The following is a 16,527-nucleotide window of genomic DNA, read 5'->3' as shown; positions in this document are numbered from 1 at the left end:
TTAGAGTCTGATGATGTTAGAGTCTGAGGAGCAGATGATGTTAGAGTCTGAAGTTTTCAAAAGTCAACTGCCGAATGATTTCTTGTTGATAAAGCCATTTGAAGATTCTGGAAGATCTCTTTTATATTTAGAAGATATATGATGATGCGTTTTTGTGTTTATCTTCCAGAATTAATCTCCTTAAGTTTAGCTTTGATCCTTGTATATCTTTTCCTATTTTGTAGAGTAGTTTGTTAAGAAACCAAATCTGGAAGATTTGGTTCTTCTAGTATAAATACACGTTTATGTTTGCAGTTTTTATATATATATCAAAAACACGATTGTGCTTAATATATTATTGGTTTTCTTCTAATTCGTGTTCTCTTAATTTTCTGCACTTTAATTCCTATTGTTTGTGTGAAATTAAGAGTCTGGTGTTCATAGTTGAATTACTGTGAACTAATAACTGGTATCAGAGCGGGTTAGGTGTAAATCCGTCAAAGGTAATCTTTAAAACGATCTATTTTTCATCTTTGAAGAAATCAAGATGTCTACCAGTACAATTGTTACTCCAGTCATGGCTGGAAAAGGTGTGCCGATTTTTGATGGCACAGACTTTGCAACATGGAAGCTAAAAGTTCTATGGTTTCTTGGATCTGTTCATGAAGATGCAGAAACTGTCCTTACCACAGGACCCATTACACCAGGTCAAATGGTTGATGCTGTTCCTGGATCAGATACTGTTGCTGCACAACCTGCTTATTTTCGTTCAACTCCAAGAGAAAGATGGACAGAAGCAGAAGCTATAAAGTTTAAGCTTGACAGCAAAATAAGAAGTATTATTGGTAATGCTGTCACTGTTCCTATTCTCAGGAAAATTAGTCATGCCAAGACTGCTAAAGCTATGTGGGATCTTTTACTTAATGATTATGAAGGAGTCACAGTTGTTAAGACTCAAAAGAGAAAGAATCTGATCAGATGCTATGAAAACTTTGCTGCTGAGCCTAAAGAATCCTTAAGTGATCTCCACTCAAGGTTTCAGGTTTTGATAAATGATCTTGAAAGTGTTGGTATAGAAAAGACACAACAAGTTTTGTGTCAAAAGTTCATTGAATTACTACCTTCAAACTTTGAATCGGTTATTACTTCTATGGTAATAAGTGAGAAGATTGAAGGGTATGAGCTAAGTGAGTTGTTTGGTATTCTATCAAATTTTGAAGAAACACAGTTGAAGAACAAGATCAATGTTAAGAAGGTTGCTAAAGATCCAGAGGCAGCTTTGGTGGCTACTACAAAGAAGAACAAACAGTTGTTCTCCAGTTACTCTAGTAAGGTTGAATCTGAGGATGATGAAACTTCTGATGATAGTGAATCTGAAGAAGATGAGGAAGATGATGATCTGGAGGCCCAGATAGCTCTTTTGGCTCAGAGAGTTGAGCAAAGAAAGTTTGGTTTTAAGAAGGGTAAAGGTAAGAGTTCATTTGATCCAAAGAAAGCTAAGTGTTTCAAGTGTGGTAAGATAGGGCATATAGCTGCTGATTGCTGGTCTAAGGTTGAAGGAGGTTCAGATTCCTACAAGTCTGTTGACAAAGCAAGAAAGTACAAGTTGAAGTACAAGAAATTAAAGAATGAAGCTGAGAAGGCAAAGGGTAAAGAACAGGAGAAGGCTTTGTATACTGAAACATGGGAGGATGAAGATTCATCATCAGATGATGAGGAAGACAAGTGTTTTATGGCTTTAACTGAAATGGTTGGTGGATCCAGTAATTTTGAAGAGGATCTGAAGGCTATTGAGAAGATGGATATGGATAGTTCTTGTAATAAAATTTCTGCCTATAAGGTACAAAACTTTGTGAACTATTTTGATAATGAAAAAGTGAGAATGTTTCAGTACTTGTTGCTTGACTTTAAGTGGTGTTTAGAAGACATTGATAGGTTAAGAACACAAATCTTTGATCTTAAACAGTCAATTATGGAAAAAGATGCTGAAATTAAAGGATTAAAATCGTGTGAGGCTGAATTAGACACTTATAAAATGGCATATGCTGAAGAAACTAAAAGATTAAATACAGAATTAGGAAGATCAATTAAAAGGTCAAAACATTATGAGTCAATTTGTAGATCTTGGTGTGTATCTTCTAAAAAGAATTCTGATGCTATTGCCAAACAAATTCCAGATGATGTTAAGGCTATATTAGGTGAAAACTACATATTAGACAATAATGTGGAAGCTGATCCTAATAGATTTAAACCTGATATTTTACCAGATACTTTTGTAAAGTTTGATGGTGATAAAAAGATTTTGACAAATGCTTTTGTAAAATCATTAGATCCTGTTGAGCCTTTAGACATCATTGTACTTGAGAGCAGAGATCCTTTAGAGTCTGAAATTTTGTTACCATCAGACTCTAACTGGTCAGAAAGTAAAAGTCAATCAGAGTCTGAACTTGAGAAATCTTCAGACTCTAACAGTTTAGATTTGAAAATTAAAAGTGAATGTTCTGACCAGGAGTCTATCACCCATGAGTCAAGTTGCAAGGACATATCTGATTTATCTTCTGTTACTAGTACCAGTCCAGATTCTAAAAGGTCAAAAAGAAAGTCAAAGTCCAAACAGACTAAGACTATTCGAAAACTTAAAAAGGAAATTTCAAAACTTAATAATGTAATCAAAAGTAAAGAGAAATCTCCTGTTAAGAGTACATGTTGTCTTCCAAAGAGAATTGAAAAGTGTTGGAAACCCAAAGTCTGTGAAAGTGAAAGTGTTTTGAAATCTGTTAAAGACAAGTTGATCTGGATTGGTAACAAAGCTTTTGTATGGAGAGTAAAAGATTCTCCTATTGAACCCACTGAAAAGTGGGTTCCCTCCAAGAATTAATTGTGTAGTTGTTTGTGTCTTGTGTAGCAGGGTAGTAAGTGGTATCTGGATAGTGGCTGCTCAAGACATATGACTGGATGCAAAGAACATCTTGTAGAGTTTGTAGAAGAGAAGGGTCCTCCTGTGAGATATGGTGATAATTCTGTTGCAAAGACAGTTGGTTATGGTACTGTGAAAGCTGGTAGTGTTACTTTGATGAAAGTTGCCTTAGTTGAAGGGTTGATGCATAATCTGCTAAGTGTTAGTCAAATTGCTGATGAAGACTGTGAAATAAGAATCAGAAAGAAAGCTGGTATTATTTATGATCCAAAAGGTAGGCCAACACTTGTGGCCTGGAGACATCAGAATGTGTATGTATTGGATCTGAATTCTGTTAATTCTGGTATTGAGACATGTTTGTATTCTCAGACTGTAAATGAGCTAAATTGGCTGTGGCATAAAAGACTTTCTCATCTTAATTTTAAGAATATAAATGAGCTGTCTAAGAAGAAATTGGTGAGAGGTCTTCCACAGCAACCCTTTAAGAAAGATAAGCCATGTTCTGCTTGTATTATGGGTAAACAAACCAAAACCAAGTTTCCTTCAAAAACCCTGGCTACCATTTGTGATCCACTTCACATGCTTCATATGGATCTGTTTGGTCCAATGAATACTAGTAGTTTGGGTGGAAAAAGGTATACTCTTGTGATTGTTGATGAGTATTCCAGATTTACTTGGGTTATTTTCTTGGCTGCAAAGAGTGATGCTCCTGAAGAAATCATCAGGTTGATCAAAAGAGAGCAGGTTCAAAAGGGTATTCTTGTTAAACAGTTAAGAAGTGATCATGGTACTGAGTTCAAAAATGTTACTTTAATTGATTTTTGTGAAGAATCTGGAATTGGTCAAAACTTCTCTGCTGTAAGAACTCCTCAACAGAATGGAGTTGCTGAAAGAAGAAACAGAACCCTTATTGAAGCAGCTAGAACTATGCTATGTCAATCGAATGTAGCTTTAAGGTTCTGGGCTGAAGCTGTAAACACAGCATGTTACACTCAAAATAGGTCACTGATTGTGAAGAAACATGGTAAAACTCCTTATGAGTTATATCACAAAAAGGTGCCTACTATTCATTATTTTCAAGTTTTTGGGTGTAAGTGCTACATTTTAAATCAAAGAGATCAGCTTGATAAGATGAAGCCAAAGTCTGATGAAGGTATTTTTATGGGATATTCTTCTGTATCTAAAGCTTATAGAGTTTACAATCAGAGGAGAATGAAGATTGAAGAATCTATCAATGTTTCTTTTGATGAAAGCTCCTTAGAAATGGATCAATCATCCAATTCTGAGAATTCTGCACTTGAAGAAATGTCTAAGTTAATTTCAGAGAACATTGTTCAGACTCTGGATTCAGAGTCTGAGTCTGATGAACAGTGGTCAGACTCTAAAAATATTATTGCTGAAGGTGTTCATACAGAAGAATCTACACAAGAAGAAGAGATTGTTGTTAATCAAGAGAGTGGCCAATCATCAGATACCACCTCAGATCCCATTGTACCTATCAGAAGATCTTCAAGAAGCATAGTTCATCCAAAGCATCTTGATGATTATGTTGTGGATACTACAGGGTTACCCAAGACTAGTTCTTCTAATCAGGCTGCTGTGTCTGAATCTGCCATAGCTAATTTCTGTTTGTTTTCAAGTTTTCTTTCACTTATTGAGCCTAAGAAGATTGATGAGGCACTAGGTGATGATGACTGGAATGAGGCTATGACTGAAGAACTTACAGAGTTTGAAAGGAATGAAGTATGGGAATTGGTTCCAAAGCCTGATGATAAAACTATCATTGGCACAAAATGGGTATTCAGGAACAAGGTGGATAAAGATGGTATTGTTATCAGAAATAAGGCAAGGTTGGTTGCTCAAGGGTACAGGCAAGAAGAAGGGATAGATTATGATGAGACTTTTGCTCCTGTGGCTAGAATTGAAGCTATCAGATTGTTTTTGTCTCATGCTGCTCACAAAGGGTTTAAGGTATCTCAAATGGATGTGAAGAGTGCTTTCTTGAATGGAGTTTTGCAAGAAGAGGTGTATGTGAAACAACCTCCTGGTTATGTAAGTAAGAAATTTCCAAAACATGTTTACAAATTGAAAAAGGCATTGTATGGTCTGAAGCAAGCTCCAAGAGCCTGGTATGATACCTTGTCAACATTTCTTCTAGAAAATAATTTTTCCAGAGGAGCTATTGACAAGACTTTGTTTGTCAAAAAGGACAAAGGTGATGTGCTACTTGTTCAAATTTATGTAGATGACATTATATTTGGGTCTACTAATCCTAACTTGGGAAAATGGTTTTCTGATATTATGTCAAAAGAGTATAGAATGAGTAATTTGTGTACATTAAACTATTTTCTTGGGTTGCAAATAAAACAAAGTTCTGAGGGTATTTTTATAAACCAGAGTAACTATATTGCTAACATGTTAGACAAATATGGTTTCAAAAATTGTTCTTCTATAAGAACACCAATGAGCATTTCTGAAAAACTTGATAAGGATGAGTCTGGTAAACCCACTTGTCAATCAACCTATAGAGGTTTGATTGGATCTTTGTTATACTTAACTGCAAGTAGACCTGATATAATGTTTGCTACATGTCTTTGTGCACGTTACCAATCTGACCCTAAGGAGTCTCATTACAAAGCTGTGAAAAGGATTTTTAGGTACTTAAAAGGTACCCCTAACCTGGGTCTTTGGTATCCCAAAGACTCAGGGTTTGATCTAATTGGTTACACAGATGCAGACTATGCAGGTTGCAAATTAGACAGGAAAAGCACTTCTGGTGGATGTCAATTGTTAGGTGGAAAACTGGTTAGCTGGTCTAGTAAGAAGCAAAACTCTGTTGCTACTTCTACAGCAGAAGCTGAATATGTTGCTGCAGGAAGCTGCTGTGCTCAATTACTTTGGATGCAACATCAACTTTTGGATTTTGGGTTGACATTGTCCAACACTCCAATCATGTGTGACAATGAGAGTGCAATTGCTATTACTGAGAATCCAGTGTTTCACTCAAGAACAAAGCACATTGAAATCAGACATCATTTTATAAGGGATTGTGTTGAAAAGGGCAAAGTGTATTTGAAGCATATTGGTACAAAGGATCAATTGGCAGATATTTTTACTAAGGCACTTAATGAAGAAAGGCATTTTTATCTTCTTGGACAACTTGGAATGTTAAATCCATCTAGTGAAATGTTGTCTAGTGATGACTCTTCCGGAGTCTGATGTTTTAATGAGTCTGGATGAGGTAATGCTATTTCAGAGTCTGAGATGGTGTGACTCTGGTGTATTTTTGATGTAATTTTGTGTAAATTATTTTCTATCTTGAGTCAAATAAAGTTTTTTTTTTTTTTTTTTTCTTGTTCTGTTTTAGGTAAGTTTATTTTTCTTTATTCTATTTCTTATAATAAAAGGGTCAAAACTGTAACTTTTTGAGGAGGTAAATGGTAAAATTTTTGGCGGTGTCAGAATTATTTAATAGGGTTTAAATTTTAAATTTTTTTTTGTCAAATCAGTCGATCATCTCAAAACCCTCATCTGTTTTTCGAAATTCTCTTGCGATTACAATGGCGAACATGAAATTCATCCCTTTTGTTCTGGAACCAACTGAAAGGATGCATCGAGCAAAGGATTTTAGAGGTAATAAGGAGGTACAGGTATCGGTGAACAATAGGGTAGCTTGTGGTAGAATTCCAGAAGGGTTTGCTAATGAGGGATATGAGGAATTGATGCTGTTTATGAGGAATCATCCTTTGAAGGATGCCTTCTTTAAGACAACGGTGATGTATCCTGAGATGCTGGCTGAGTTCTGGTACACTTGTAATGGGAACAGAGAAGCAAGGTCAATTACTGGTACTTACAGGAATGGTAACAACACCTTAACAATTACTGAAAATCATTTAAGGGCTGCTTTAAACCTTCCTTTTAATGAGAATTTTGTTCGAACAGCAGCAAAATCTGCTGTACGAAATTGTTTTAACCTAGTTGGTCAGCCCTTAACCAATTCTAGTGTCAAAATCAGTATGTTCAGTCCAAGGTGGATGTTTCTATTGTCAAATATAATCAGAAGTTTGAGTTTTAAATGTGGGAGTCTAACTGAAATAAATGATTTTGAGGCTCATATTTTTGATGCCATGGTAACAGGGAGAAATATAGACTTTGCACGTCTGTATTTTAATGAACTCTTAGTGCTTACTGAAAAACCTTTAAGAGATCACAATGTGCCATTCATAAGATTTATGAGTCTAATGTTTGAACAAGCAATGACACCAATTTTGTACAATGGTTTGCAAACTTTTAATGTCTATGAGTACAGGTATTTACCTGAATGCAGTGTCAAAATGTTTCATAGGCACATTGTTGATGGTCAAGAAGTCCCTCTTACAGCTGCTATGATGCATTGGGTCAATTTGGGCCGTGCAGACCAACCTGCAGATCCTGAGCAATCAGAATCTGAAGGGGCATCTTCTTCAGGATCTGAGCAATCAGAATCTGAAGAAGGTCACAACAATGGTCAACAACATTCAACAGAATCTGAACATTCAGTTTCTACCCCCCCAATTACTCCACCCCATATTGTCAATCAAACAGAGCAGGCTGAAGATATGGTTGAAGAAACACCACTTCAATCTAACCCATCTTCACCCACTGCTACTGAGCAAATATCTTCATCAAACAACCTTATGAACTCACCAGTTCATACAGAGAATACCACCATACTTGAACCCTTAGATGATTCAGCACCTGTGAATTCACCATTACAATTCACTAGGCAAGATGGTGCTAGTACTGTTTCTTCACCTCTGCTAGAGGTTGTTGCAAGCAGTGCTTTGACCTTAACCAAACCTGATAGGTTAGTTAACTTGGATACCCACATTACAGTTACTGATGCAACCCCCTCAGTTAACTTACAAACAGAGGTCCCAATCCTGGACTCATCAAACCAAATTCAACAACCTACTGAAATGGCCAAACCTACTTCTACCTCAGACTTAAGTCTGTCACTACCTTTCCAGAGCATGTCATCCTTACACACTCTTGCACAGGCTGCCAATGCCACACTCATGTCACAGGGTGTGGTACAGGCCTCAACACCTTCTTTATCCAAGGATTGCTTTTCTTCACAACAGGAAAGTCATGAGGATATACCAACCATACCCACATCTATTGACACTGCAGGTCAGACTGGGGCACCAGTTGAATTGGTTGGCTTGAATAAGGCTTTGACTAATTTGACTAAGAAGTTTGATGACAAACTATCTGTTGTGCAGTCTGATCTTTCTAAAAACTTTAATAATAATTTTGTTTCAAAATCAGAGTTGATGGAGGTGAGGAGGTTGGTTGGGGAGTTGCAGGGTGGTGCTGGTAATTCAAATTCTGTGGTGATGTTTAATGACAGGTTGGATGTATTGGAAAAGAAAGTTGATGGGGTAGAAAGTTGTTTTACAGGGTTTGCTTCTGATTTGGTTACTTTAAAAAATCAACAAGCTGAAATCTGGGAAATCATATCTTCTCTTCAGGTGGATGATGTCAAAAAGGGGGAGAAAAGAAAGAGAGTTGATGATGCAGAGGTTGCTGGTGATAAGAATAAGAGAGCTGCTGTTGAGGGGGAGAATCAAATTGAGGGGGAGCACATTGTTGTTGATGAGGTTGTGGTTTCAGAAAATGTGGTTGAGAATGTTACTGTTGGTGATGAAATTGTTGCTGGTGGTGTTAAGGATAAGGGTAAAAATGTTGCAGCTGTTGGTGAGATGATTGCAGAATCTGCTGGTGATATTTCTGAAAATCCTGCGGTCTTGAATGATCTGAGAGCTAAGTTGAATAAAAGGTTTAGATTTAGAAGGTATGAAGGAGAAGTGTTGAAGGTTGAAATTGATAGGACTGAGTATGATGGAGTGTGTTTGTTTCTGACTTTATCTCATGCTTCTGATAAAAGATTAAGGGTGAAGTTGAATCAAATATTGAGGTTAGGATTTTGTGAATGGAGAGGAATTGCATTTGGTTTGAGAGGTTGTGAAGGTGACAGGGTGATTTTAAGTGAGGTGTTTAAGAGGATTTTTATGTTTGTGCATCTGGTGTTTGAAGAAGGGTTTATTAGTTTGAAGGATTATGAAGTTTTCTGTGAAGCCTTTAATTTGAGAAAGAAAGAAAGAAGGGTCAAGAGGATAGTTGATACATATGCTGTTCCTGAACATATGGAGTTTATAGATGATTTTTATGTTGAGTATTTGGATGCATTGCTGGTTAAAACTTCTAATGGAAGGAGAATGTTGATTAGAGTGGATCAGTTTGAGGATGCTAATATTGAGCTGCTATTAAGTTTGATGACAAGGTGTGAATCTCTGCAGACCTTACCTTTTCGAAGAAAGTTGTTGATGCACTTGTACAGCAAGATCAGTATGATGAAGAAGATCTCACACATGAAGCATAAGTGCAAGCTGATTGAAAGAGAGGTCAAGAAGTTGATGGGTTAGTAGCTTGAATTGTTTTGACATCATCAGATAGGGGGAGATTGTTGGGAAAGTTAATCTGATGAGTCAAAGTATTTTGCAGATTTTAGAGTCTGATGATGTTAGAGTCTGAGGAGCAGATGATGTTAGAGTCTGAAGTTTTCAAAAGTCAACTGCCGAATGATTTCTTGTTGATAAAGCCATTTGAAGATTCTGGAAGATCTCTTTTATATTTAGAAGATATATGATGATGCGTTTTTGTGTTTATCTTCCAGAATTAATCTCCTTAAGTTTAGCTTTGATCCTTGTATATCTTTTCCTATTTTGTAGAGTAGTTTGTTAAGAAACCAAATCTGGAAGATTTGGTTCTTCTAGTATAAATACACGTTTATGTTTGCAGTTTTTATATATATATCAAAAACACGATTGTGCTTAATATATTATTGGTTTTCTTCTAATTCGTGTTCTCTTAATTTTCTGCACTTTAATTCCTATTGTTTGTGTGAAATTAAGAGTCTGGTGTTCATAGTTGAATTACTGTGAACTAATAGAAAACAATATAAGATGTCATAATTCCTGATGATAGAAGACCTTTATTCACATGTTCAATGCCTTGTGATAGTTATATTATATCTTGAATAATAACTTAGAATTTGCACCGAAAACTTACCTTTGAATGTATCATACAATGCTTCCACTGTTCCTGCATTCGCTACTTGACCTATTTGGGTCAAAGGGTTCAAATACACACTAAACAACTTTTAACATTATTATAGCAATCAAACGAACATCATTTTCTTTCAAAATCAACAATTTGACACTTTTACAATTGACCACACAATAACGACATCATTTTAGGTGGTAGAACAAGATTTTATTCTAAAACAGTGTATGAGTGTATGTTGTTCGAACACAGTGCATTTTAAGGGATACGCCATCAATTTAGGTGTTAGAACTACATTTTATTATAGTACAGTGTATGTTGTTCTAATACGTGTTCGAACAAATTTTTTTTATAATACAATCATGTTGTTCTAACACAATGTATTTTGTTCGAAATATTGTTCGAATGGTATTTTACACAAAAATGTTTGAAAAAATGTAAAATGTAATAAATTTTTCAGAAAAAGTGTATTTGAGCTAATATCCCTATTAAATACAGTAATAAAATAAATAAATCTATGAATTTATATGTTTGGGCCAGGGCAATAAATAATCAAATTATCATGCTTACTGGTTGCCTCATATAAAATATATGGGGATTATCACTAAAAAGCCAATTTTTTTGACCTTTCTTGCATGAGAGCCCAAAAAAAATAAAAATTGCCAAATTACCCTCGCAAGGAGCAAGGTGCCTTGCTCCCTTGCGCCTTGCGTCCTTACGACCTTGGTTTCACATGGGAACAAGGAGCAAGGTGCCTCTTGCTCCCTTGCTTCCACCTAAGAGCAAGGACACAAGGTGCCTCTTGCTCCCTTGCTTCCACCTGAGAGCAAAGGAGCAAGGTGTCTCTTGCTCCCTTGCTTCCACCTGGGAGCAAGGACGCAAGGTGCATCTTGCTCCCTTGCTTTCACCTGGGAGCAAGAGGCACCTTGCGTCCTTGCTCCCAGGTGGAAGCAAGAGAGCAAGAGACACCTTGCGTCCTTGCTCCCAGGTGGAAGCAAGGGTGCAAGATGCACCTTGCGTCCTTGCTTCCACCTGGGAGCAAGGGAGCAAAGTGCCTTGCTCCTTGCTCCCAAATGGAAGCAAGGACGCAAGGCGCAAGGGAGCAAGACACCTTGCTCCTTGCGAGGGCAAATTGGTAATTTTTATTTTTTTTGGGCTCTCACGCAAGAAAGGTTAAAAAAATGGGCTTTTTGATGATAATCCCAAATATATGTGCTTATTAGAAATACTTTTGCTAGACGGAACATTGAACCAAATGCAATTATGAACATTGTGTCAAGGCCCAAGCCCAGAAAGTAGTGAACACTGAATAGGAGTTGAAGGCTAATTACGTAATTCTGTATTTTCAAGGCGTGTTACAAATTTATTACACGTGTCGAAATCTAAAAAAGGTATACATAAATCTACGGTGCGCGCGTCTCGTACTGTTAATTCGCTACCAACGGCATATAAATATCTGTTTCTCGTGGTAACCGTTCACAATTCCTCACACTTCAATTCAGTTATATCACCTTCAAGGCTTCAATCATCACTCTCATTTTCATTCTGCAATGGCACCGTCTTTGCAACTGATACTCGTTATCGTAGCGATTCTGCTATCATCATTTTATTTCCCCGGAGCAACCGCCGTTGCCGATGAAGTCACAAATCCTTCATCACTTGATTTTGCTTCTTCACCTACATCAGCTCACAACGTGCACGATTCCTTCGCACCGACGTCAATCTTCGAGCCTATTCTGGCAAACTTAGGGTTTCAGGAACTCTCCATGGCCGTTCCGTCACTCTCCGATGACTCAGCATTCACGACGTGGAACGGTCCGACTACTCTCTTCGCTCCGACCGACGCTTCGATCAAAAGCTGTACGTCATGCTCCGTCGTTCGTCTACTTCGAGAGCACATCGTTCCTGGCTTATTCTCTCACGATTACCTTCGGAAACTCGCGTTCGGTACGAAGATCGAGACAATGGATCCAGGTCGTTGCATCACTGTGACGTCATCAACCGATGCAAATAATTACACGAAGATATATATTGGAGGCGTGGAGATCACTCGTCCAGATCTGTTTAATAACGGTCTAGTTGTTGTTCACGGCCTTCAAGGCTACGTCGCTCCGTTATCTCCGTTCTCATGTAACGTCGAGAGGATGACGTCACTGTCATTTCCTGTTTCAATCGATAGTCGTCAAAATATGGCACAACAATCTCAACAGTATCCGACCTATATCATGAGGCTTATGCTTCGAGATGCGATGTTGAGACTACGAAACAGCGGATTTAGCATAATCGCTTTAGCGCTGAAGTTAAAATCAGCCGAGTTGATGACTCTACAGAACATCACAGTTTTTGCACTTGATGACGTTTCAATATTCTCAGGTTCTCATTCATACGTCAGCAACGTCAGGTTCCACATCATTCCGAACAGGCTACTAGCGATATCTGACCTAGAGAAGATTCAAACAGGAACGCTACTACCTACGCTTGAATCAGGTCAATTTCTAATGGTGACGACGACGACTTCTGGTGGATTTACTCCGATGAGAATTAATTACGTTCGAATTAAGGTCCCTGACGTCATGCGTAATCTGAAAATCGTGGTTCATAGCATCTATTTGCCGTTCCCGCATCTCCATCCGTCTGCCGTCACGTATGACGAGACTGAATCTGGTAGTGGAAGCACTCGGCAACACTTTGAGCAGGATGATTTGGTTAATTTGACGTCAGGTTCGTGTACGGTTACTGATCAAGCTAGTGGAAGTTGTGCTGTTGATGTTGGCATTCGTACCACAGCTGAGATCAAGCCTGGGATGGTGAGGACTGAGCATCAAGGCCTGTAGATTGGTGTCTAAACCACGCATACAACATTTGTCGTTTTTTTAGTCAATGGTAGTCAACCATTAGTCAAGTTAATAAGAGGAGCGAAAACGTAGATTAACTACTGTAATCAAGTCTTATGATGCTAATTGTACTTTCTATTGTATTAGTTTGTTGTGATGCATCTTTAGATTGCACGGTTTAGCTACTTACTGAGTCAATTAGCCTCATACTATATGTGACATTCACTATCCTTTGTTAATTGCAATGTTTCTCTGTTCTAGTATCTAACTTCATTTGCTGAGATATGCCTTCACAATTGCAATGCAAATCTACAAAATTGAAGTTCTAATTTGTTTAATCAAAATACTCGTAACTGCTAATGAGTATGAAATGCTAATAGAGATGAATGAGGATGCGAGAGTTTGACTCGTTTACTAACTACTAAGTTCGAGCTCAACACTTAACTCGAATAAGCTTTAGAAATTGTATTCAAGCTCGACGTTGAATGACAATTTAAAATAGTATTCAAGGTCGAGTTGGAATGGTGTTTTTTTGAACAAAATTTCTTGCACAGGTTGCTTGTTTACGAACTACGATTCAAACCCGATAAATTCATTCATTTCTCGAATAAGCTCATTTTATTATCTATACATATACATGAGGTATTGGGTTCAAATCTATCTAACATTTTAAAGCATGGATCAATAGCATGTCCCCTAATAAAACTTCACTTGTGATTTTGTATTTATATATAGTAAAAGTTGTGCTGTTAAAACAATTTCAAATATTTGAAGTACGATTTCCGAAAATCCAGATACATTGTAGTGCCCAATTAGTGTACATGTTTAACTTGGGTGGCGTTGATATCTTAAGTCAATCATCAATTATGGTGCTCACAGTGCATACACAACCTCACCACTGCTCTCTATACTAAGATCTTCAAGGTCAGAGTCAAAGCCATCCAGATCCAGGTCCAGGTCCAGGTCTTCATCCATCATATCCAGATTGTAAAGATCAACATGTGGAATTGTGGCCTCGGATAGAATCTTCATGATCGCATCTACGCTCTGCATCGGTTGATCAGGCTCTTTAAACATGTCGTTTATCATCTCGTCTTCACCCATCAAATCTGCAGTCAGGTTCTTCAGAAACCATCCATGTGTTTTTATCTCTGCCATTGTAATTCTCTGTTTATTTACACAAAGTAATTAGATACAGTGGTTTGATAAGGTCATCAATTGAAATCTCTGTTGCCAAGTAACTTTAAATACAAAAATTTAACTTGTGAATTAACCTGTGCAGGGTCCCCAACAAATATTCGTGAAAGTAGGTGACGACATTCAGGAGATATCTCAATATTTTCTGGAATCGAGTACTGAATGTCAAGAATTCTCTGCAGAACACACAAAAGGTATGACCCGTAATAAGCAACATGGAATTCGAAACTGGTAACATAATAAATTCTAGTTAAGTGTTTTCTTCTACTTGTATTGTCTTTCGGAAGTCTCTTGGTTCATTTGGGTCCTCAAAAGGGTAGCCACCGACAAGCATAACATATAACGTCACCCCACACGACCACACATCTGCCTTCTGTAAAAGGCTGACTGATTAGATCAGTTACTCGAATGACAACATATAATTGTGTCTAATAGATTACAGTACGTTTGTTTATAAACGTTTACCTTTCCATCGTACTCTTCTCTTGCTAACACTTCGGGAGCAATGTATGCTGGTGTTCCAACTGTCGATTTTGGCTGTGAATGCAGTACGGAAGACTGCGGTACAGCATACAATAAATTTTAAGATGATTGTAAACCATTGACATGGTATAATACAATAAAGATCTTTAAATAACAATAAAGATAATAATACCTTGGAGTAACCAAAATCACATATTTTCAAACGAGGAGCAGGGCTTCCATCAATCAACGTGTTTTCTAGCTTCAAGTCTCGATGACAAACTTGCTGAAACAATGCCAACCAATAGAAAAAGTACAGACTTTTGAGTCAATAATCTCGCACACGCAACAGTTATATTAGAATTTAAACTATCATACACATTGTTTTAATTGTCGAGTAAATTGCAGCATACCATAGCATGACAGTAGCTGACCCCGGATATTAGTTGTTGAAAGAAGTATCGAGCCTGCACATAACCAAAATAAGAATAAGTTTCAAAACCAATTACTTGATCTGACCAAAGATGCTTGCAAAACTTTAATGCCATAGTTGCTCATTAAACCATTTGCCAAACTTAAAATCGCCAAAGAAAAACCTCATCCTCATTAAAGCGGCCTGCACTGCATATTCTATCGAATAGCTCCCCTCCAGCAACATATTCCATAACAATCGCTAAATGGGTCGGGGTCAATATGACCTTCAATGTAACAAAAAATCAACTTAGTTTTCCTTAAAAGGAACCATATTCTTAAACAGATGATAAATAGAATCCTAAAAGATGAAAACAAACAAACCTCTTTAAACCGAACAATATTAGGATGCCTTAAAGGCCTATGATTGATGATTTCCCTTTGAACATTTTCATCAATCTGTAAAAAACAACATTTGTTAACATACTAATTTAATCACAATTCACAAACTAATGATCATCATATCATTAAATTAAATAATCATCATGTCATTAAATTAAATAATCAGTTAATGATCCTACTCACTCATCACCAAATTGGTTCTAATATCCTCTAATACAGTATAAAGTTTCCATATTAATTTAGCATAAAATTTAAAAAGAGCATAAGAAAATGATCTAAACTCGGCTTTAAGAATTAACAATTAAGAATCAAGATTAAAGAAACTTATCATCTTCAAGACTTCAACACAAGAAAGATTCCATGAACACATAAATGATACTCTTATTAATTAATCAATAAAATATTAGTAAAAATGAGAAAAAAGAACAAACCTTTTCACCTCTCTCAATATACTTAACAGCAACAAGCTCTTTAGTTTGTTTATCTCTCATAAGCCTTGCCACCCCAAAATTACCCGACCCGATATCCCTAACAAAATCATACCGGTCACTATCATGCATGATCGGCATATCCATACCCGGATTCACCACCACCCGATCCATCATATTCCAGCCTTAATAAATAAATAAATTCACAGTACATTACATGTAATCTGTTTCATTTCATGCAAACAAAAAAATTGTAAAAACTTGGACACCAAAAAGAAGAACTTTCTAAATATATATAAAGAGAGAGAGGTTTTAACGAACAACGATTTATTGGAAGTTGGACGTTGAATACGACGGCGTTTGGCGATAGTTTGCTTACTAGATGACAATTTATCCCATCGGTATTTATGGATAAAATATATAGACTAAATATAATATTGTTGTCGTTTTTTTTATCTGTAGACTTCGTCTGCTGCTGCTGGCCAATTGCAATTGTATGCTAGAATAAGTTTTAAGCCCGCATTTATTTATTTATTTAATTTATAATTTAATTTAATACGGAGTAACACACAAGTTTGAATTATCCTTAGATGATAGAATTTTTGATTGATTTCTAGTGGGCCTATGGGAAAAGTTATAATTGAATAGATGCAACTTGGTTTATTCAATATTTTCTTTAAAACAACTTGTTCATATACTGAAAAGATATTTGTGTTGTCTAAGAAAACTAGTAGATATATATTAATATATTGAAATTGAATATTAAATTTATATATTTCATTATACGGAG

General features: G+C 36.7%; 2 protein-coding genes across 5 annotated transcripts; one reads left to right on the top strand and one right to left on the bottom strand.

The window, feature by feature from the left end:
- Positions 1 to 11,512: 11,512 nt before the first annotated feature.
- On the top strand, positions 11,513 to 13,051 carry LOC139858477 (uncharacterized). Its single transcript, XM_071847327.1, has one exon. The coding sequence runs from the start codon at positions 11,554 to 11,556 to the stop codon at positions 12,835 to 12,837; it is 1,284 nt and encodes a 427-aa protein (XP_071703428.1). The 5' UTR covers positions 11,513 to 11,553; the 3' UTR covers positions 12,838 to 13,051.
- Positions 13,052 to 13,527: 476 nt separating this feature from the next.
- On the bottom strand, positions 13,528 to 16,277 carry LOC139857128 (serine/threonine-protein kinase SRK2I-like). 4 transcript variants are annotated; one of them, XM_071845857.1, is made up of 10 exons: positions 16,059 to 16,277; positions 15,741 to 15,922; positions 15,292 to 15,366; positions 15,093 to 15,194; positions 14,910 to 14,963; positions 14,690 to 14,782; positions 14,500 to 14,592; positions 14,303 to 14,407; positions 14,112 to 14,210; positions 13,528 to 14,004 (listed from the first exon to the last, which is right to left on the bottom strand). In XM_071845857.1, the coding sequence occupies exons 2-10, from the start codon at positions 15,912 to 15,914 to the stop codon at positions 13,711 to 13,713; spliced, it is 1,089 nt and encodes a 362-aa protein (XP_071701958.1). In that variant the 5' UTR covers positions 15,915 to 15,922; positions 16,059 to 16,277; the 3' UTR covers positions 13,528 to 13,710. The 4 variants fall into 4 exon arrangements, with proteins under 4 accessions (XP_071701958.1, XP_071701959.1, XP_071701956.1 ...); XM_071845858.1 differs by having other exon boundaries at positions 16,062 to 16,277; XM_071845855.1 differs by having other exon boundaries at positions 15,741 to 15,961; positions 16,059 to 16,276.
- Positions 16,278 to 16,527: the final 250 nt, after the last annotated feature.

This window comes from Rutidosis leptorrhynchoides, chromosome 7 (assembly GCF_046630445.1).
Source record: "Rutidosis leptorrhynchoides isolate AG116_Rl617_1_P2 chromosome 7, CSIRO_AGI_Rlap_v1, whole genome shotgun sequence".
In the NCBI taxonomy this organism is placed as follows: Eukaryota; Viridiplantae; Streptophyta; class Magnoliopsida; order Asterales; family Asteraceae; genus Rutidosis; species Rutidosis leptorrhynchoides.
Note: the sequence above shows the minus strand (reverse complement) of the source record. Positions and strands in the feature narration are given on the sequence as shown.